This window comes from Dysidea avara, chromosome 11, assembly GCF_963678975.1.
Source record: "Dysidea avara chromosome 11, odDysAvar1.4, whole genome shotgun sequence".
In the NCBI taxonomy this organism is placed as follows: Eukaryota; Metazoa; Porifera; class Demospongiae; order Dictyoceratida; family Dysideidae; genus Dysidea; species Dysidea avara.
The window spans coordinates 17,460,084-17,484,162 of record NC_089282.1 but is presented as its reverse complement, the minus strand read 5'-3'; the positions used below and the strand labels follow the sequence as shown (position 1 = coordinate 17,484,162).

General features: G+C 36.0%; 1 protein-coding gene across 1 annotated transcript; it reads right to left on the bottom strand.

Annotated features, from left to right (window-relative positions):
• Positions 1-8,276: 8,276 nt before the first annotated feature.
• LOC136238420 (uncharacterized) lies at positions 8,277-15,814 on the bottom strand. Its single transcript, XM_066028873.1, has 5 exons — positions 15,730-15,814; positions 15,554-15,659; positions 9,339-9,590; positions 8,714-8,868; positions 8,277-8,662 (listed from the first exon to the last, which is right to left on the bottom strand). Exons 1-5 carry the CDS (start codon positions 15,730-15,732, stop codon positions 8,411-8,413), a joined length of 768 nt encoding a protein of 255 aa, XP_065884945.1. The 5' UTR covers positions 15,733-15,814; the 3' UTR covers positions 8,277-8,410.
• Positions 15,815-24,079: the final 8,265 nt, after the last annotated feature.

Sequence of the window (24,079 nt, the reverse complement as noted above, 5' to 3'; positions counted from 1 at the left end):
CTGTATTTCTTGTGTATTGGTATTGGATTGGAACCATGAGGAAAAAGCAGCAAATACAGATAATACAAGTTCATGTAGAAATACAAGCTGGTGTGCACCTAACAGTACATTCTTCGGCATCACAGAATTGTTATCTCTGTGACATGCATTCTGTTATGCCATTAGCACTGCTAAGTGCTATAACAAGAGACAGCTCTAGTGTTTAATGCATATACCTTGTGAGTAAATCTTGTAACCAATATTCACTGAGAAAACAAAAATATTGGTTGAGATCAAAGCAGCACATCATGTGATCCAGCTGACTACACAGTAATTCTATTGAATGCATGACATCACATGATCAATAAGAAATAGGTGGGGATGAAGACAGCTTTGAGATGAGGATGTTGTGGAGTTTATATCATACATAGAATTACTTATGCACCTATCAATGTCAAGCCCCACCCCCAGGTGGTCCCCATACACTTACTGGGAATTTGACATCTACACTTTTCCCACCCTGGGGCTTTTGACGGCAGCAGTTTGCTGAACCAAAAATTATTTTAATAGGTAAATCAAATCCTAATAGGTAAATCAAATCCTCTATAGAAACCCCTCTCTTGAGGTGGGGACATAGTGGGGTTTTGACAAGATTCTTAGCCCTAGTATATACTGGGGAATTTGACACTAGACTTTGTCAAATCCCTTGTATTCCCCCACCCTACCTGGAGGTGAGGGGGTGGAGCATGACATTGACAAGTGCATTATTAGCAACAGCATAAAGTCTTTTCATAATGGTAGAGCAACTAAACATGTTACATTGCTAGGCAAGTTGATGGAATAGTGTTTGGATGAATTAAATACAAATACTGATCTATAGGATAATGAAGGAAACAGGGGTAGTGGAGCTGGCCAAAGAGTGAGGGGGCAACTTCAGCAATACAAGTTATACACAGTGGAGTTGGAAAGATGCAAACAGACAGGGATAGCCTAAAATACTATCTCAGAGTCTCAAAAGTTTTTAAAAATCATATATGCCTCCAGAGTCCCCTAACTCTGCAACCCCTAAGAATGGCAATTATTTTCACCATAGCAGCTAGTAACTATTTATGAGATATAATGTTGTTCTATTAGAGTGGTTGAATTCTCTTAGAGTATATATCTTGATCTTGAGTGATCAGTAAAGGAGGACAGGGAATGGCCCCTCTTTCCTTCCTGTATCTCTACTGCCTATGCTGTGTACAGCCACAAATTAGTTGAAGAAGATTAAGAAATGCCTAATAAGGAACTGTCAAAAGTCAAAATGTTTAAATGGTTTTTAACTTCTATATCAAGACACTGGCCAAGAAAGCTGGTACACCACACTGTGCATATATTGACAGGAAGAAAGAAAATGCAATTTTTACATGTGCATAGCTCCATGGGCCTTTTCCAAAGCACACCATTTTTTTGCATTACAGCTGTCTGCCAGGTAGTGTAGGCCACACAGCAAATTTGATTGAATATGCTCGAGTCATTCACAATATATGGGTGGTAGCTTCAATTTGTTTTCTCTTCTTAAGGGTAGAGAGCCAAGATTTTTAATATCCACAGTACTATGAATGTTTACTCGCATAGTAAAAAGGTTGAACTTTTATATGGCTACAGAATAAACTGCGTATGTGAAAAGAAAATTTTCTAAAATTAAGACCTTTGGCACTTGTGCTGTAAAGCATTAATAGATAAATAATTAGTAATGTAGTTTGGCTAACCATCACAGAAGTGCCTTTAGATGGTCTGAAAATCAAAGAAGTAACAGCTACAGAGTTACAAAGCAAGAACCAGTGCTTCGATTAATAATGAACAATTAAAACAATTATACCTTCACTTACTACATGTACAGTCAGTAACATGCATGGATCCTAAATATGTTTGTGTACTATACAACTATGTGTTATGTAAACATGTTATTATGTATGTGTCAATGTGTAGTTCAGGAAATACATATTAATGAAGTTGACCCACTAGTGGCTCCTGGAATTGATCATAGTGATGTACAACTTCAGGAATTCTATCACGTGTTAAATTTTCAAGTTCAAACTGTTGCACTTGCTGTCTAACAGATAAACTATTAAGACATTTTGTTAATGTGTTGATATTTAGCATCATCTTTTGCCTGATTACACCACTATGCACGTATGTGATGATGTGATACAGGAAAATGAACATGAAGTGGACTGCAGCCACTGCTATCATTGCATTGAGGATAATACTTGTAACACTTTCTCTTTCATAAAGTGAAATTGTGTACATTACTTGTAGGTTGAGGATGAGTACAAGCTCTTGGTAATTTTTGATAGCATTTTTGAATGGATGTGTAGTACAATGATAACCTATCAAGATACTAAGTAGTATTATACCAATAGTGAGGTTGATATCTCTGTCCAGTGATGATATTGCAAAAAAAATAATCCTTATTAGGAGCTGCATACCAGACCAGTAATAGAATTTTATTTTGTATGGCCCTTGATAAGCATCCAGTAGTGGCCTAAACTTACTGATGCATCGAAATCTTGAAAATGTTCTTGTGAACAGTAAAATAACATTAAATGGAATCAATATTAAAAACAGGATTAAACATGTAATGTATAGTATAATAAATCTAACTCCAAGCAGTGTAACATTGGCATCAACTGACCATGCGAATGTAGTGTGTTCAGTGGGTAGGTGAATGATTTTGGAGTAAGAGAACAAGACACTGGATGTTACAAGAAGTACTTTAGTATAGGACAATAGGAAGAGTGTAGCAAGTACTGGTAGTGCTCTACGTGCAGTGAGCCTCTGTATTGTAATGGAGTAACGACTTGCTATGATGAGTGATGCAGCAATGAAGATGAGGTAAAAGGGAAATGCTAATTGTAACCACATCTTGACCCAATCATCCATACCATTGTAGAAACATGTTTGTATACCCAAATCAAGATTAGCTAGTGAAATAAAGGTGTAGGCTGGTGTAAACTTAGGAAAGAAGACTGGAGTATTAATGCTGATGATGTTAACATATAATATAAATGCATTGATAGTTCCATCAGTTACTGTGAGGTTGAGAATAAAGAGGAGTAAGACCAACACAAGACCTGCTATTGCAATGGGAACAATTAGAAACAGGTAAATGTTTGAACATTGTTGACATTGAGATGAACCAAATACAGTACTGAGACCTTGTTGACAACGTCCACACAATATACCAGATCTGTTAAACTGACACTGTGAGTTAGGAGTGGAGAAGTTATGATGTGATGAGTGAGGTAGGCAATAGTGGAATGGACAATGTAGTGAAACATGATAAACACAAGAAATATTGTGAAGTATTTGAAGTAATATCCAGGAATTAGCAGGGCGTGATAATAACTGATCATTAATATTGCAATTAATGTTGAATTGCTTCAGGAAAGGATGACATTGTCGACATTGACATATTCCATTAATTTTCATGAAACCAACTGGACACGGTCTTTGAATGATGTAAAAGATTTCCATTTTCTCAATACCATCACTACATCCTTTTAAGAAAAGTTCACACCATGTTGTGTTGGGAAAAGAAACTGTATACTTTAAAGCATTACAGGTATGGCTTTTAGCAATTTGTACGGAATTACTGGTTACAATACAAGCAGTTGGTTGTAACATTTCTATATCGTTTGCAACTGTCACTGTTACATCAGTATGTTCAAAGCCAGTTATCTTATTAACATCCATATAAAGGTGAAGTGTCATGATTTGTCCGGGATACACTGGTTCAAGAGTATCTCTGTAACAGTCATAAGATGTGTTTGTATTACAATAGCACATTCTTTTCTTCTTAGATCTTTGTGGCAATGAATGGAATGTACCTGAAGTGTTAATGTACTTTATAATCTGCTTGTTTACCTCTGGTGGTATTGCAGTATGGAATGCTGACTGTGCTAACCAACTACAGTGAGTGAGGGGAAGATCACTGTATGTAAATAGATTTGATATTTCTATATTATTGTCAAATACTATTGAATAACTTTTATAGTTTACATCACTGGCTTGGTTTGGTTCTCTTGTGTATTGAAAGAAGCAAGGTGGGTATTTGTATACCTGAAGATTTGTTACTCGAATAGTAGAAAACTTTGAAAAACTATTGCAAGTGATACTGACAGTGGTATTTTTCTTAATAAATAAATTAAAATATTTATCATTTTCATGGGTAATGATTGCAGTTGATTGAGTTCTTGAAATTTCAATGTAATTGGAACAAGTTATTTTACTTGTGATTAGCAAAATGATACTTCTAGAGCCATTTATGTTAGTAAATGTTACAGGACCTTTCAAATGTAAATCAACTGCAACTAACCTGATAAATTCTCCATCGGTACATGCAGAACTTGATGAAAATGTAGTATTACTGATAACAAACAATGATAACAATCCTCCAAAATTTATGCGTTTTTTGTATTTAAATATTGTTGTGCCATTTATATTATTATGAAATGTACAGTTAGTTATATAAACATTGGGACTTCGTGATATGAAAATAAACCAAGAAGATAAAGAACTGGGCTCAATGAAACTGTTATTCGAAAACAAGCTGTCTTCGATGTAAATAAAATATTGAGGTTTTACATATGCTAGAGGCTGTCTGATATCAATCAGAGATATTTCATTGTTTAAAAACTGACATTGCTTTATTAAAAATTTATTTGATATAGTACTTTTATCTGCATAGAATGCATGTACAATTGAATCACTATCATTGAGCCACTGAAATGATGAGTGTAGTATGGTAACTTTCACACTGTAAGCTTTGTGCATAAAAATGAACTTTACTTTATACTGGAAATGGTTGTCGTTTCCTTTAATAATGTGATAGTGTTCTATCGTGAGGTTGTGATTCCCAACATCCACTATAGACCCATTGTAGAGAATCTCCAATACATTATTTGTGATGTAGGAGAAATGTGAGTCACCCAAGATGTTGATGCCAACTATACCATATGAGTTATGGCTCTCCTCTATCACTACATGTCTCAGTTGAACATTTGTACATTGCTTGATCAAGACTGTAGCATTGTTATATTTATTACCCAAGCAGCTCCTAACTGTTATATTAGTTACTATCAAGTTAGTAATATTAGTCAATACAATACCAACTGATGAGTTACACTGGATGACTGTGTCTGGTGTTGTACCATTAGTTGTGTTACCAATGAGTGAAATGTTGTGAACATTTTGTATGATGAGATTAGTGTGAAGGTGATGTAGTCCTGGTAGGAAGAGTAGTTGGGTGTTAGAAGTGAAGTATTTGGTGGTATTGAGCAGGTAGTATTGTAGGTTATGACAATGATGATGACATGTAGTGTTAGGATAGTAGTGATCATTAGGAGACACGTTATAGACAGAACCAGCCACAATTGTAAGTTGTAGCAGCCAAACTACCAGCAATGGTAACTTCATTATTACCTGTTATAAACACATGATAAAACTTCAATGAAACAGTTTTGAACGCATATATTAGAAAAATTGTAACAGTTAAATCGTCAGAAAGTGTCTAAATTGATAACAATATTTATTGTATCTAATTAAAGCAGTTTAAGTTAGTTATTCCTAACCTTATAGAACTTTGCAAGTTTATTTTCACTGAAGTGCAATCCTCCTTCATTACTGGATCACTTTTGATCTACATGGGTCAATTCATGCAATGTGTGTATACTCACTTATTGTATAATTTTTGATGAACCTACATTATATTTTGATAAAGCCTATGATGGTTATCTGTGCTTACATGAAAGAATTCTATTCACCCTAAATAATGTAACAAGGTCAAACAGCTGTAATCTGATTATCATTGTTCAGTGAATATTGCTCTTGTTTATATTCATTACGCAGTTTCAATCTGCATGTTGTAAATGAACAATTAAATGTATTGTCTGTCTTTAGTGGAATTGTTTAAGTTGTTTTTAATGAAATTGAAACATTAAGATAAATTTGTGATAAACAATTGTGTACACATCTATAACATTTACGATCATTAAAAGTCTTCCTTATGTGCCTATTACTGACACATTGGTTACTAGGATGAAGATGAGCATTCATTGGACTTTTATCTTGCATTGACCTAAATTGATGGTCTACAGATGGTGTACAGTAGAAGCATCATCTGTAGCCCATCAATTAGATTTTATCATCTGTACATCTTGACTGTAGAAACTTTATTAGGAGTGATGATCATATGTTTGAAAGTATTCAAACTGCAGCACTCTTTCAATAACAATGATTTTCCACATGATTCATATCAGGTTTAATTTGTAAGTCATCTGTAACCTTAGGACTGCTATTGTAACATCAAATACATTGAATAAGTATTTCTAAGGGTCTTGGTGTAGGTCGGGATGAGTCAAATTTTCTTAGGCATAAACGGTCCCTTATTGACTGGCAAGATTTTGTCATTGGTTTGCTTGAGAATTTGAACGCATGATTTGACATCAGACTTAGCATGGGTACTATTAGGAGTACGATTGGGATTCTCCTTGACTCCATAAATCACAACATTATTTTTAAAGTCTGCATGAATGTTAGTGAGAGCTTTGCTAGCAGGTACAGTTACAGTGTTACTGTTTTGATTCTGAGAAGAAGTTGCCTCTCTACTTTGTGCAACTATTTGTTGGGTGACAGTAAGGTCAGTTACAGTAGTTTCTTCAATGATTTTCACTTTACTGGCAACTAAATCTTGCTTATTTTGCATGTTGTCAAAGAATTGAAAGGCAATTTCAACCTTAAGATTAGAAATTGTACAGAAAACCTTTACATTAGAATTAGTTGTCTGTAATGCTTGTGTGTGTGTGTGTGGGGGGGGGGGGGGGGGGGGGGTTAGACATAAACCCCTAGTCCACGAGATGAAGAAGCAGATAAACTCTGGAAAATATAGCCCTCACAGGATGATAGAGTCAACAAAGCATCAAGAACTTTTAATTTTTAAAGCGCAGTTTGAACAAGCACTCAAGTGATGTTAAGGGATCAGCTTACACTGCAATGGTCAGTCCACAATTAGAAGATGCATTGCAATTTGGGACTCACCATTACAATACTGACTTCAATCGACTTGAAAAAGTACAGCTACGTGCAGCCAGGTGGGTCCTGAACATAACCATCAAACTATTTCTGTCACAGATAAGTTGAAGAAATTTATCAGGGCCAACTCTCGAGACACGTCACAGGATCTCAAAACTTTAACTATTTATTACACAAGGCACTCCATCAACAATTATCCATCACTATTCCATCTTACTATTTGTCCTCAGAACACATTACCATCTGCAACATTTCATACTCATCCACCATATCATATCAAAGCAGCTACTTCAATTTTCAGAATCATAGAAATCGATAACCCTGGACAATTTTTACTGAACTTACATAATAATGTACAAGATTAATGTCTGGTTGTCTGTACTGATTGTGCATTACCCTGACCACAATAGCTTGACTGAAACAAATAAATACAAATTAATAAATAATAATAAACGAAGTAGAGAGCAAATTCAAACAATTACCTCTTAAATGCACGCAATTTATTTCAGGAACATCTCACCAGTGAGTTTGTTTTTGTGGTGTAAAATGGTGTTTGTGCACTGCTTCATTTGGCCTCTAGCCTTGGATGACTGTGGTCAGTGAGGCAGGCAGACCAAAACATGGGTTTTGACAATTTTAAAAGAAATACCAAAATGCTGTAGCTACTTGATTGTGAGTGGAGTAAGACTATTCCATAAAAGTGATTTTTGTCGCATATAATATTTCTATGATGATTTTTATATGTAGTATTTTTATTGGCACCCGTCACTTCCCTACTAAACAGTACTACCATACTGTCTGATACAGAGTATATCCATGACTGAAGTATAGAAATTAAATTTAAACTAGTACATATAGCTGTAGGTGTACATAGATGACCTGCAGGCTGCAGCTCACTGAGTGTCGGGGTGTATAGCACATTTATAAACACTCATACAGTAGCTAAGAGTCCAGACCCTACATCTACCTTGTTTCATCACTTTCTGAAATAAATGACCCCTACTCACATTTCCTTACACTAGTTTGTTTAACACAACTTATATCTGTGAAGTTAACAGACAAGGAAGTGATTTTATGCATGGCTGGTATCATAACCCAAGAACTAACAATTGATAACATCCAACACCATTGAAAGGGCACGTGGATTCAGGGGTTTTTCAGTGGTTTTTAAGAGTTGTAAGGAGATCAGTGACATTCATCATTCTACCAGTATATAATCTGTCTTGCTCACTCATTGTGATCCATAGATGATGCTCAAGTGATGTTACTTCTAATACATACATTATATCTTAAATAGTTGTACAATATTATTACACATTGTTGATTCATTCCACACGTATGAAGCTGCTTATTTCAGTTAAGGTGCTTGCTGAATAAGAAACTTATCAGCGTAAAGTTTATCTGCAGTAATTATTGCCTTTTTATTTATGAATGACAGATAATAATCAGGATGCGGATTTCCTCCAACATCTGGGACATCTTCAATTGGAGCCACTAAATAATTATAATTTAACTGATTGCCATCTACAGATGTGCTGCTTGAGTCTACATCAGTAGATTTTACTACCCAATAGAAATTCTTGTTGCTTGGCTGAACTTCACTTTCCGGCTAATAAATCATTATATAAAATTCTGATACCATGTAATTTGTAATTCATACCTCGCAGTCTACACCATGAGGGCCTTCAGCACCATCAACATGATCATCATACCATCGTATGAAATGGTTGTAATTACTCAAGCTTTCAAATGAACTTACTTCTACTACAGGATCTCCATTATAGTAGTAAGTATATTTACGACGCCTGAAAAGAGCTGTGTGATAAAAAACAACAACAAATATATAAGGTATGTTTTAAATAAGACATAAATCTGCATAGAAATAGACCAGAAATGACCACTCATATCCATACACAATGTGTAGGAAACCTTGAAACATAGTGGTCTATTTTCAAGGGTAAAATTTTGTTTGGGGTTTCCATTCAATGGGAGAAAATTTTCTTCCTAGGATCTTTTATGCATTTATAATGCTTAAACAGTACCATTTTGATCAAGTTCTGATTTTCAAGGTTAATAGCTGCCATTCTGCAAAAATCACACACCCCTCTCCTTGAAAAAAAACCCCACTATGAATACTACAATAAAGAAAATCAACTGATGTGCAAATTTTAATCTTATACTAGGTTATAACACTATTCTCAAAAAAATACATCACCTATATTATGGTTTACTGTGTAATCCTGAGATAAAGCACATGATTACAATGTACATATATGACAACTTACTGTCAGGTGCTGTGACACTTTGTCCATCTGGTGACAACACAACTTTTTCATTAACTTTTACTGCTGCAAGCAATCCTTTTGTTGAGACAGGATTGTATGCCTCACCGATATTACAAGCATCTGTACTTTCTGGCTGGGCATTTTGGGATATTCCAGTGAAAGGAATGGGACCCCCTTCTGGTACTATTCCCAATGGAGAGCTTCCACTCCGTGTAATATTTGGGCAGAGTGTTGCATATTGTTGTTGACATCCTGTGTATACCATATAAGTCAGTATATTTATATACTTTCTGATATCCCATGAATCTCTAAAATTTATAATGATAGTAGCTATATTCATACCACTAGGATATGCACCACAGATTTTTCTTTGCAATTGAAAAATGGACATACAGTACACCTATAAGGTGGGGCTCATCTTTAGATAGCGGTCGTATGACTAAATTTATGAGACATTTGGGGTAACTAATAGAATGGTGGAAGTATTAAGGTAAGGTACTGGTGATGTGTGTGTGTGTGTGTGTGTGTGTGTGTGTGTGTGTGTGTGTGTGTGTGTGTGTGTGTGTTATGTTGGTTCATACATGTTTGATTTGTGGTTTATTGTGATAACTCAGTTCTTTATGTGTCAGTACTGAAATCTATAGTTTTCCTGAAGTTAAGTGTGGTACATATAGTATGAACATCGAAAATTACTATAATCATACATAGTAGAGAACACACAAAAGTACTATGAGAGAGGCAATCAAACTATTTGCTTGTACAGTGTAACCTCAGTAGTCTTGGTGACCACCAAGTATTCAGATAACTGTAAATTCTATATTAATCAGAAGTGTGTAGTAAATCATTTTAAACAATGTAGTAAACATTTTACCAACAAAATTTTTAAGCATTTAAACTTTCAACCATTCTAATAGAACACTCATTGCCAACCATATTAATTTTGGTGTTTGGTTAACTGCCTGAAGAATTGACATTTGATTAGTCCACTGCACTTTGTCCTGCTGCTGCATCTTGTTTTATTACACATAATTTCAAGTAGCAACTAAATCAGAGCTGGTGGGTGCTATGTACAGTCCAAGTGATGGCTATGTGATGTCTAATTAGTGTTTCAGGCTGAATCTTTTAGTTCTATTCAACAAAGCAACAACACGGTGACTGTTCAATTAGAGTATAATTATGATTGCTTGACTGCTCTATTAGAGTAACCTTGTATACTGGCACTGTTAACGAAGTTGTAAATACTATTATTTTAATTCATGCAGTTAGAAACCCTAAAGGTTCAGTTTAACCAAACCAAGGAGGGGGTGGTTGTTAATACAATTCGTAGCTAGCTTTGATTATAGAATGAAGTCTCCTTTTAGCCTCGCACCTTTTGCTCATTTGAGTGTATGTATGGTCAGTAAAAATTGATTTTTTAATTTGCACGCCCCCCCAGACTTCTCTAAATCACAGTTCAACTTTTCATAGATCAGTGACTACAAACCTAGTATTGATATGATGAATTTGCAGAGGGATATGTAACCAAAACCAGCCGAGCCATTTTGCTAAGCAAGTTGTGATAGTTAACTACTGATTCTGAACTAAGTACGTAGCTACAAGTATAGAAACAATATAATATGTGACCTACTAAGCAAAAAAAAATCAACCATTTTTGCACATTCCTCAAATTCCATTTCATTTCTTCTCTGTGTACTATGTCAATTGTGCTGGCAAAAATTTTTGGTAGGTAAAAGCAATGAGCAAAATGCTGGCATAGTAGGTGCATTTTTTGTGAAGTGGACATCAAAAGATCAAGATACTCTAATAGAACAGTCACACGTGATAAAATATCAACAATACATTGCTAATTGAATCAAGATACCCCAATAGAACAGTCACACACATTAAGCAATACTAGCTAGTTTCTTGCTATACATTGTGGGAGCAAGTGCAGATCGAGATACTCTATTACAACAGTCACTTTAAGGTGAAATTGTGATTTACACTTAGAAATGGTCAATTAACAAAGATCAAGGCTGAGCAAAATATATAATTCTTGAGCAAAATATGGAGCATAATAAGTGAAAAATAAAAGAATTGCTGGAAAGAAAAATAGGTGGGGAGAAAAAAGCAAAATAGACTCATTCCCATAGACATCCAAAGTTTCAGCCTTTTGTGATAAATAGTCTTAGAGTTATAGCACTAGACAGTAGGAATATGAATAAGCTTGATTTGCACAGCAACAACACGGCAAATAAATTACAGGCATTTGTTAGTGAACAGGGGAATCTGATGGTGTATAGGTTTTATTGATTTGAGCTCTGTTTCAGTACATATCAAAGTGATTGAAATGTGCATAAAATTATAACGTACCGTATACCGTACGGAGGGAAACTTTGGAGGAGGAAAAGTTTGGCAAATCAAGCAAAATATTACTGTTGGCAAAATAAAATTTGGCGAATTGTTAGCAAAGTGTGCTCCCTAATTAATTAATTAATTAGATTACTAATTGCTGTGTTTGAAGCAAGAACTGGGAGTGCCACGCCTCTTCAGTGCCTGGAGTCAGCTATCAACTAAAAGGTAATACTATACAGACAGTAGATCTACACCTCCTGGAATAGTGAATATCGTACTTAATATGGTAGGACTTGCTACTTGTCATGTCCGTTTTGAGGTGAGGTTTGAGGATATCACGTGTACAGTAGCTAGCTACCTAGTGAGGTAGTTGAGGCAGACTTGGCTCTAGCGTGATGCCTGGCCAAGTAGCCTTTGGTCGAGTAGAAAATTGATTAGTTCGAGACTTGGTTTGCTATTTTCTTCACCAGCAAAATATTTGGATGGGGAAAATTTGGCGAATTCATGGTCATATGCCAAATTTTAATGGCGCCAAAGTTTCCCTCCATACGGTAGCCTAAATATTTGGAGGGGGGAAATTTTTGCTGATTTTGTGGTTTTGGGGCTTATCAGCGAAAATTTTAGCCTTGAAATATTTAGACCTCCATATAGTCTAATACATTTTGGGAGTGTTTGCAAATCCGTGAAAAAATTGTTTTTAGTAACATTGCTCAACCTCGAAATATTTGTCCCTTGAAATATTTAGGCTATATGGTAGCACGCATATTTTTATCTAATTATTTATTTCAATACGCAAAATAGAATTTTGCAAAAATGGGCGGTTTTTGCTCAGCAGGTCACATATATGCCTGCTGCTGCATGAAGCATGTGAGTAGGGAGTTACATTGTAAAGTTCCTTTCCCTAGGTGTAACTAACAGATGGTCCCAGTGTAGCTATATGACAGCAAGATGAATAGCTACATACCACAGCTAAATATTTGCTATATACAAACTGTTATACAATCCAGGCAGTAAAGAGATGCTAAAGCCGATAGCTACAGTATGTACCCACACATTACAACTATGACACTCAATTATGGTTTACATACAAGCTGTATCATTATTAAAATCTCTTTATAGCAGGTTAGCCATAGGCCTTTTTGTTTAACTAACCAAAATATGTGATTAGTATTAATTACTTCCTTCACTTTTTCTGGAGTGCGATATTGCTAACTACAACTCGCGGTTTCCATCGACTCCTGTACAAAAATACATTTTTTTAAAAAGCTGAAACTTTTTCATACTACCGTACATGCTTCCCAAGTTTCTATAGATGTTAGATGCGGTCTTCCTCTCTCAGGAAAACTTTATCTCGTTACATTACAACAACTTGTCTTCGAGTTACAGAAGTTGTATAAACGGCTGTTCATGTACTTAATCACCTCATTTAGCACTGTAGTTAGTGAAGCCACTGGTGATAATTCTAGTGCTAATAATAGTTCACCACCGTTCTCGCCACTAGCAGCCATTCAAGCCAAGCTAAGGATAGCAGCAACAGAATATAGTGGTCTTATAGCGAATGAAATACCTGGAGCAATGGTGAAGGCGCCGTTTAACCGGTGTACTGTTCCCAAACTTTGATAGTAGTTATTGTGTAGAGAAACCAGCATACTAGAGAGGCTAAGGAAAGTAAAAATAGCTGGCTAGGAATCTACGCGCTGCTGGGAATTTATCTGACGTTATTGTAGCTCTTGGATAGCTTGTGAGTGCCATGCTGTTAGCCTAGGCTACATCGCTGGGCTACCTGTATTACTCTCCTTTCATACTGTTTCAATGAATGAATGATACAGGACTAGAATTCACCTAACATGGCAACAAAGCTAAGATGGCTTCAACTTGACAATCTCACTAATCACTCGCAAATCAGCACTGTAAGTAATAATTCACCACTTGCCAATGCTTACCTATTCATATGAAATTGTTAGTAATATATATGGCAGCTGCACTGGTATAAACACCACCAATATCAATGGTAATGTATTAGTCATTGAAGGCTACATCGCACTCTGGAAGCCACGTCATAGACCAATTATGTTGTCACAGTCTAACCACAACATTCCACTGCCTTAAATGAAAACACCTATTGGCAAGCTGTACGATCAATCCGAGGCCTTGTTTGAACTACAGACCTAGAAACAGCTCCTAATTTGTTCTTATCCACAGTCATCTTCCTTTTGAAAGTAACTCTTTGCTAGCTGCACCTCTCAAGCTGGGATTCCAACTATTACATCCAACCTCTAATTGGCAAAAACGCAGTGTTAGCTATTTATATGGTGGATGCTCAGGAAGGTTAGGAGTTTACATTGGGGAGACCAGGGTGGGACTGACTACAACAATTTTGAGACTACTTGAGGTGCAGCATTTCCGTGAGTCATTCCCACTTATAGGCAGTGTTGGGAGTAACGCGTTACATAAGTAATGCGTTACATAAGTAATGCGTTACATAAGTAATGCGTTACATAATATTATTACTTTTGTGGCAACTAAGTAATATAACGAAATACGCTATAAAACGAGTAATATAACTAAAGTTATTATACTTACAAATGTAACGCATTACCTAAGTAATATAGTTACTGTAATGAGTCTAATATTTACGTAATATTATTACTACAAGTAGCCAAGTTACTAATCTCGTTAGTTATCTTCTGAGTAACGCGTAGCCACAACAAAGTAACGAAGCCTACTGAATGAAACTTATTCACCAGCTTCTTACTTAAAACCAAGATTTGCACATTGTCCAACAACGCAATCATGTCACGTGATAAGGTGGTAGTTTCACACGTGGCAGCTTAAGGCTGTGGACACAAAGTAATATAATATGTAATATTATTATAGTTACTTTATTTTATGAGTAATATGTAACTGTAACTAAATAGTTCAGTTGCAAGTAATATGTAATATGTAACTAGTTACTTTTACAAAGTAACTTGCCCAACACTGCTTATAGGTATTGTGTGTTTTACCTGTAGGCATACATGGAGCCACGCCCATTTATCACTAGGTGTATTGCAGTCTGTAGATATGGATGAATCCATGTTTGCTGCTGTCTACAGGCAGGCCAGTTTCTTTTATGAGCCACACCCACTTATTGGGAATGTGTGATGCTGTCTGTAGAAATATGTGGAGCCCATGCTAATTTATCAGTGAGGTTTGAAGGTATGCAGAAGGCCACACCCACTTTATAGCGAAGCCACTTCCGTTGACTGATCATTCAATATAAAAAGTACCTGTTACCATTTATCAACATTATAGCGGAGTACCCAAAGTGTAGCTCTTGGCACATGCTTCAGTTTTAATTAATACTAGGTCTACCTGGATTGCTTTCCAGGTCAGTGGGTCATCTGGGTCAGGAGTACTGACCTGGTTTCAACCCTAGAGGCCATATATATTCTTGCTACATGTTGCCACCTGACTATAATGTAAGGGTTTGAGCTATTGATTGTACAAAGAATGTTCTTAAGCTAATGCCAGGCAGATTATTTACTCATGTAGCTAGCTAGAAAAAGGAGTGAAGTCATGATGGGTGCAATAGAATTTTTTGCACTGCTTTCATGCTGTATATGATCAGACCAGGGCGGGAAACAGATCAATTTGCACAGGAATTCACAACTTGACCACAATCCAAGCCACTGGCATTAGTGAAGTTGCAATTAGGAAGGGTTTACAACTAGAGTTTACTTGTTTTCATCCGGCAAGGAAATACCCCAACCGAGTGTAGGTCCACAACATAAATCAATCACAGTTTAAGCGCTTAATTAAGCTAGGCCATTGCTATAGATCATGAGGCTTCGAATTATAGTAGAGTCATTAACACTACACATAGCTAGCTTAGAACGTACCTGCAGAGGTTTTACGATGGGGAAGTACTTTCATTGTAACAATTTCTTCAGTTATTTTTTCCAAGTATGTGGTCGCTAAAGCGTCGCCCATCATTATTCTGGTCCCCTGCAGGCGGCAAATAAAAAAGCATGGCGCCATATGGATTAGATCTTTGGCAATACACAACAGGCCTTACCATGTTACATGTAGGCAGCCTTGAGAAGTAACAGATCAGAAAAAGGTAGTAGTCGATTAAAATTTGAAACGCCGGAAAGTATTCAATTATTATTGTGACGTAACATTAGCGCGGGCGTCAAGAAATACTCTAATATCTACCATGAACATGATAGGCACGCCATACTTGCAACTGTACTGGAGAATCCACTAGTATACTAACAGTAAGACATTATAATATGCTCTCTCCAATGCTATAGAAATGGCATGCAGGGAGTTGAAAAAGCAACATATTCAATATATTTGGCTAGTGAAGCACCTCAAGCTACTATATTCCATCTACCTTACTAATCACACCTTACAGGCCAGATATCATTGTTTATAACCCAGGCAAACCCTCTGTTGCTTTACTTGAACCTGCCCTCTAGACTCAGAACACAACATTCAATCTGCTAGGTATAGAAAACCGAAACAAGGCTGAGTATCATCAACTGTTTACGGAATTTGATCACTTACAGATCCCAAACTATTATGAAACTATTGAAATTAGTGTGCTAGGTCACTACCTACCTTCTTAAATTCAGAACATCAAGAACTTTATTGACTTTGTACAACTTTCTGTAACTTCCATCCAACAGATCCTCGACAATGCTGCTCGTCAATGTATGTCATGTTCGCAAAAGATTTTCTTGGCCAGGAATTGTAGTGACTGGTCAACTGAGCACTTAACTTAATTTTGTCTTGTAATTATTGTTGTTGCTGTTGTTGTTAGTCTTTTTTTGTGTATTTTTTTTTACATGTACACATTCCTTGCCATGCCCACAAGATCTCATTTTGCTTGATCTGACTGTGGTCGCACGAGACCGAGGACTAATAATGTATTGTACTATGTATCATCTTATTACTAATGATGGTTCTCTCTCAATGTATGCCATACAAGTTGACAGCAAGGTGTACTGTCTGTGACTACATACACTGTTGGCAATGTGTCTATTGCACAAACCAGCCTATTATGCTTTTAATTTTGCCTATTATGCTATGCTGCAGTGCTAAAAGTTTTGCCTATTATGCTCATAATTATGTTCAAATTTTTCTGCAGTTCCCATGTTTTGATACTTTCTAATGGATAAATGACAAACTTTTACTTTTGAACAACTGGTTAAATGTAAAAGTTAACACTAATCTTGTTGTGCGTTAAGAATTTGGCTGCATTGTGAATTATTATAATAGTCATATCAAATAACTATACTCCACTGTGGCATCAACTGTTCTGTCCACCTTTTTCAGTGGCATGCATTTTGCTTACAGTATGACATAATTATTCTGCCTATTATGCTAGCATTATGCTTGATGCTTCCAGGCATCTATTATGCTCAAAATTATGCCAGCATAATAGGCTGGTGCCTACACAAAGGTAGTTGCTGTATGTACCTACTTGGTTTACCTCTCTTCTTGTAGCCATACTGTGCTGAGACTATAAAGAAGTTTCTTGTCAATCTCCAAGATTCAGATCTTGAAGACTCTGACATAAATGAGCCTTAACTCGCAGTTGGCTTTGAAGTCTCAAGATGGTTATGGTAAGGACAAACAAGGACCAGCTGCTACTGACAAGACCACTTCCATGGCAGTTGAGCAAACAACAGCAAGTCAAGATTGGCACCTCTTGAGGTTACAACTTTATACATAGAGAATTTACATCGGGGACAGCTGGTGGGTCTTCACCTGTGCACAACTAGTGCTTCACTCAAGGAGCACCCCAAAATATCATAAACATAAAGACAATGAACTGTTTAATCATTTTCTTGATCACCATACAAATCACCCTGAACCGCTTCATATGCCCATCATCAGTAGTACCTCTTGAGCTAGCACAATTTCCTGCCAACATAATACCAAGTTTAATAGCTATCTAAGTAAGCAACATATCAGCCAACGCTGCTCATTGAAACCTCACTTATAACTACTTCCTCTTAAATAAGACCAAGTTATTTATAATGATCATTTGGATTTGAATTTTATTACTGTGTAAGACAGCCATAAGACTGATGCAACACAGGGGGTGCAACTGCACAACCCCAAATAATAAGCACAATCCATTGTAAATCAAAGTTGTATGATTGTCTAAATGTTTGGTCCAGCCACTAGTCATACATGATCATACAAAATTTGGGTGATACAAGAATTCATCTAGGGTAGAGCATTCAATTATTTCATTTGGTAAATGGTTCCAATCAATAATGGTGTAAGGGAAGAAGCTTTTCTGATAATAGTTGAATGACATTAAAGGTGGCATTAATTGTTTATGGTGAGATAATCATGTATAGCGAGACAAGGAGTGATGTGAGTAATGCTCTGGGATACTTATATCAGGTGGGTCTTGATGTAAAAAGTTATAGAAAATAATCAATCTGCTAAACTTCCTGCATTCATGTAGGGTAGACCACTGGAGATCATTTATCATTTCAGATACACTACTGGTTAGTCTGTAATCTTGTTTGACCCACCTAGCTGCTTGCTGTTGTACCATTTCAATGCTATCAATTAGGTATTGTTGGTATGGATCCCATATACCATTTGCATATTCCAGTATCGGTCTCACTAATGTGGTGTATGCAGAAACTTTGACAGATGGTTCGCACTGGTATAATGTTTGTTTCACAAAATTTAATGTCTTGCTTGCCTTATAATAGGTTTCAAACTTCAGTACTTTATTTTGAGGCCAATTTTTTTACATAGTACTATAGAAGGACTTGATGAGGTTTCACTGCATGTACTAGACATTCAATCATCTGTATGATGGACTATGACCTGTCCCAAAATAAATAAAAATGTACTTGGTACTGCTGTATTAGTGAGCTCGTGTAATAACCTTTAGCACAAAACAAATTTAAAGCTGTCAAGTCAAGCACACATAATCCTTGTCCTATAGCCGGGTCAACTATATAGTACAACACTGAATGACATTCACTCTGATAGTGCTATTTGCATGCATGCATTTCATATACATGGAAACAGAATGAACACAGTTATTTGACGGGTATATAATATTGTTCACTGGATTGGTATACACCCAGGGGCATAGGGAGGGGCATAGGGAGGGGGGGGGGGGGGGGGGGGGTTCCAAGGGGTTCAGGAACTCCTCCTGTAAAATTTAGACTTCTGCAAGCAGGACCCTAACACACCATTTAGTGTGGCAGGCCAATATAGTAATATAGTGTAATGGCACAGCACAACAATTGATAAAGCTTGCATTCATCTCTCAGGGAAGAATTTAGTTTTACAGAGGTAACATGAGCCCTCTTCAAAACTTGTTAAGAAGATCGATATACTCTAATAGAGCAGTCAGGTATACTACAATAAAACATGCATGTAAATATCCATGTGCCATGTTTAGATATAGAACTCCATTAATTTATCACTTGTGTTATGAAAAATAAATTCATGCTATGCATATTTGTATATATTAGTTATAATGTTTTGATTGTAAGTCAGTGGATTATGGTTCCTATACTAGTGAGATAACTATCACTTACAGATTACTATATTATGTGTCTCTATGTGTTATGCTGTCTGTTTCCACTACGTAGCTTTATCTATATGTACTAGGGGCATTTATACGCATTAAAATTAATGTGCTTTTTTGCAGAAAATATAGCAATTTACTGAGATTTGATTTATTAAAATATTGAAAGTCTCTCAGCAGCTGGGGGCTGTGCCCCCAGACCCCTGCTTCTGGTAACTCAATACTGCTGTTGGAACCCCCCCCTCAAAAAATCCTGGCTATGCCCCTGACACCTGTCAAGTTTGTCATTATTTAAAATGTTATGTATATATATATCTAATCCAAAACAGCCAAGCTTTAAAACAAGAGTGTGGCCCTCAAAAAGGCTACGGTGAAAAAAGATGTGAAATCCAAGGTGGTGACCAAGAAATAGCTGTGATGGTAGGTTAATGGTAAAATTTTAATAACAACAATTCAGGTGAATTTTGTGCCACTTGGCACTCTTTTTACAGCTTGGCTGTTTTGGATTAGATTTCACTTCTTTTTGTATTTGTACACCCCAAAGTCAGCCTATGGTCGGTTTTGGGGCTTTTTAAACCTATCTTTTTATTCTTTACCACAGGAAGAAGAAAGCAGATTTTAAATACTTTAACTATTTCTGATTTTATCAGTAAATGTACAAATTATATATAATAATAATAAGGCCACATAACTTAATTATTAGTTTCTCATCCCCACCCGCATCGCTGTTTTTCTTACCTCATCAAGTATTTTTTTGCACCACTGGTGGTTTAGTGCAGCTATCCAGCACCTTTTAAAGTTGGTACCTTGCTAGAGCAGTCTAAGAAAACTACACTCTGAGTCATTTTAGCTAGCTATAATTCAGCTATCTAGTTAGTAAAAAATAAAATAAAAATCTACCCTCCCGCACTGCTATTTTGAGTACAGGAGGATGAGAAACTAATAATTAAGTTTATGCGGCCTAATGCATATATTTATTACATGTAAATTATTCCCTACAGATAACAGAAATTCAAAAATAATTACTGCAAAAAAGAAACACACTTAACAACCGTTGCCCAACCATTGCTATGGTCTCAAAATGACATTTACCTTAGCAATGGTTACCTAGCAAATGTTGCTAAGCAACCATATTGTTGCTATGCCATGGGGCATCTATCACTATGGTACCACTGGTTGTCAGGTTGGACATTTACTTCTAATAGGAACACACCACACTATTTTAGCCAATCAAATTAGTATTGTAGATGATTTTAGTCAAGGGACCTTGACAAATAAGTGTAATACTAATTCTGTTGGCTAATCGCTTGATGTATTTCAATATAATACGTCAAGCTGCTATTGAGAGTATTATATTGTAACACATTTAGCTGTTGGATTAAGTGTTTAATGCATACCTTGTGTATAAATCTTGTAACCAATATTCACTGAGAAAACATCAGTTGAGGTCGAAGCAATCGCATCATATGATCCAGCTGACTACACAGTAATTCTATTGCATGCATGACATCACATAATCAATAAAAATTAGATGGGGATGAAGACAGTTTTGAGATGAGGATGTTGTGGAGTTTATATCATATGTACATAGAATTATAGTCATTAGCAACAGCATAAAGTATTTTCATAATGGTAGAGCAACTAAACATGTTACATTACTAGGCAAGTTGATGGAATAGCGGTTGGATGAACTAAATACTGATCTATAGGATAATGAAGGAAACAGGGGTAGTGGAACAGGGGTAACTTCGGCAATAAAAGTTATACACAGTTGAGTTTGAAACATGCAAACAGACAGGATAGCCTAAAATACTATCTCAGAGCCTAAAAGTTTAAAAAGTCGTAGATGCCTCCAGAATACCCAAACTCTGTAACCCCTATTAACCCAACTATTTTCACTGTGTAAATCAAGCAGCTACTAACTATTTATGAGATACGTATATATATGGTAATTGTTCTATTAGAGTGGTTGAATTCTCTTAGAGTATATATCTTGATCTTGAGTGATCAGTAAAGGAGGACAGGGAATGGCCCCTCTTTCCTTCCTGTATCTCTACTGCCTGCTGTGTACAGCCACAAATTGGGTGAAGAAGATCAAGAAATGCCTAATAAGGAACTGTCAAGTCAAAACGTTTAGTTAGTTTTTAACTTCTATATCAAGACACTGGCCAAGAAATCTGGTATACCACACAGTGCATATATTGACAGGAAGAAAGAAAACGTAATTTTCACATGTGTATAGCTCCATGGGCCTTTTCCAAAGCACACCATTTTTGCATTACAGCTGTCTGCAAGGTAGTGTAGGCCACACAGCAAATTTGATTGAATATGCTCGAGTCATTCACAATATATGGGTGGTAGCTTTGATTTGTTTTCTCTTCTTAAGGGTAGAGAGCCAAGGTTTTTAATATCCACAATGCTATGAATGTTTATTCGCATAGTAAAAAGATTTAACTTTTATATGACAACAGAATAAACTGCGTATGAAAAGAGAATTTTCTAAAATGAAGACTTTCGGCACTTGTGCTGTAAAGCATTAATAGATAAAAGATTAGTAATGTAGTTAGGCTAACTAACCATCACAGAAGTACCTTTTGATGGTCTGAAAAAAAAAGAAGTAACAGCTACAGTGTTACAAAGCAAGAACCAGTGCTTCGATTAATAATGAACAATTAAAACAATTTTACCTTCACTTACTACATGTACAGTCAGTAACATGCATGGATTCTAAATATGTTTGTGTGCTGTACAACTATGTGTTATGTAAACATGTTATTATGCATGTGTCAATGTGTAGTTCAGGAAATACATATTAATGAAGTTGACCCACTAATGGCTCCTGGAATTGATCATAGTGATGTACAACTTCAGGAATTCTATCACATGTTAAATTTTCAAGTTCAAACTGTTGCACTTGCTGTCTAACAGATAAACTATTAAGACATCTTGTTAATTTGTTGATATTTAGCATCATTTTTTGCCTGATTACACCACCATGCACATATGTGATGATGTGATACAGAACAATGAACATGAAGTGGACTGCAGCCACTGCTATCATTACACTGAGGATGATACTTGTAACACTTTCTCTTCCATAAAGTGAAATTGTGTACATTACTTGTAGGTTGAGGACGAGTACAAGCTCTTGGTAATTTTTGATAGCATTTTTGAATGGATGTGTAGTACAATGATAACCTATCAGGATACTAAGTAGTATTATACCAATAGTGAGGTTGATGTCTCTGTCCAGTGATGATATTGCAAAAAAGATAATCCTTATTAGGAGCTGCATACCAGACCAGTAATAGAATTTTATTTTGTATGGCCCTTGATAAGCATCCAGCAGTGGCCTAAACTTACTGATGCATCGAAATCTTGAAAATGTTCTTGTGAACAGTAAAATAACATTAAATGGAATTAATATTAAAAACAGGATTAAACATGTAAGATATAGTATAATAAATCTAACTCCAAGCAGTGTAACATTGGCATCAACTGACCACACGAATGTAGCATGTTCAGTGGGTAGGTGAATGATTTTGGAGTAAGAGAACAAGACACTGGATGTTACAAGAAGCACTTTAGTATAAGACAATAGGAAGAGTGTAGCAAGTACTGGTAGTGCTCTATGTGCAGTGAGCCTCTGTATTGTAGTGGAGTAACGACTTGCTATGATGAGTGATGTAGCAATGAAGATGAGGTAAAAAGGAAATGCTAATTGTAACCACATCTTAGCATAGTCATCCATACCATTGTAGAAACATGTTTGTATACCCAAATCAAGATTAGCTAGTGAAATAAAGGTGTAGGCTGGTGTAAACTTAGGAAAGAAGACTGGAGTATTAATACTGATGATGTTAACATATAATATAAATACATTGATAGTTCCATCAGTTACTGTGAGGTTGAGAATAAAGAGGAGTAAGACCAACACAACACCTGCTATTGCAATGGGAACAATTAGAAACAGGTAAATGTTTGAACATTGTTGACATTGAGATGAACCAAATACAGTACTGAGACCTTGTTGACAATGTCCACACAATATACCAGATCTGTTAAACTGACACTGTGAGTTAGGAGTGGAGAAGTTATGATGTGATGAGTGAGGTAGGCAATAGTGGAATGGACAATGTAGTGAAACATGATAAACACAAGAAATATTGTGAAGTATTTGAAGTAATATCCATGAATTAGCAGGACGTGATAATAACTGATCATTAATATTGCAATTAATACTGAATTGCTTCAGGAAAGGATGACATTGTCGACATTGACATATTCCATTAATTTTCATGAAACCAACTGGACACGGTCTTTGAATGATGTAAAAGATTTCCATTTTCTCAATACCATCACTACATCCTTTTAAGAAAAGTTCACACCATGTTGTGTTGGGAAAAGAAACCATATACTTTAAAGCATTGCAGGTATGGCTTTTAGCAATTTGTACAGAATTACTGGTTACAATACAAGCAGTTGGTTGTAACATTTCTATATCGTTTGCAACTGTCACTGTTACATCAGTATGTTCAATCCTAACATCATGCAGGTGAAGTGTCATGATTTGTCCAGGATACACTGGCTCAAGAGTATCTCTGTAACAGTCATAAGATGTGTTTGTATTACAGTAGCACATTCTTTTCTTCTTAGCTCTTTGTGGCAATGAATGGAATGTACCTGAAATGTTAATGTACTTTATAATCTGCTTGTTTACTTCTGGTGGCATTGCAGTATGGAATGCTGACTGTGCTAACCAACTACAGTGAGTGAGGGGAAGATCACTGTATGTAGATAGCTTTGATATTTCTATATTATTGTCAAATACTATTGAATAACTTTTATA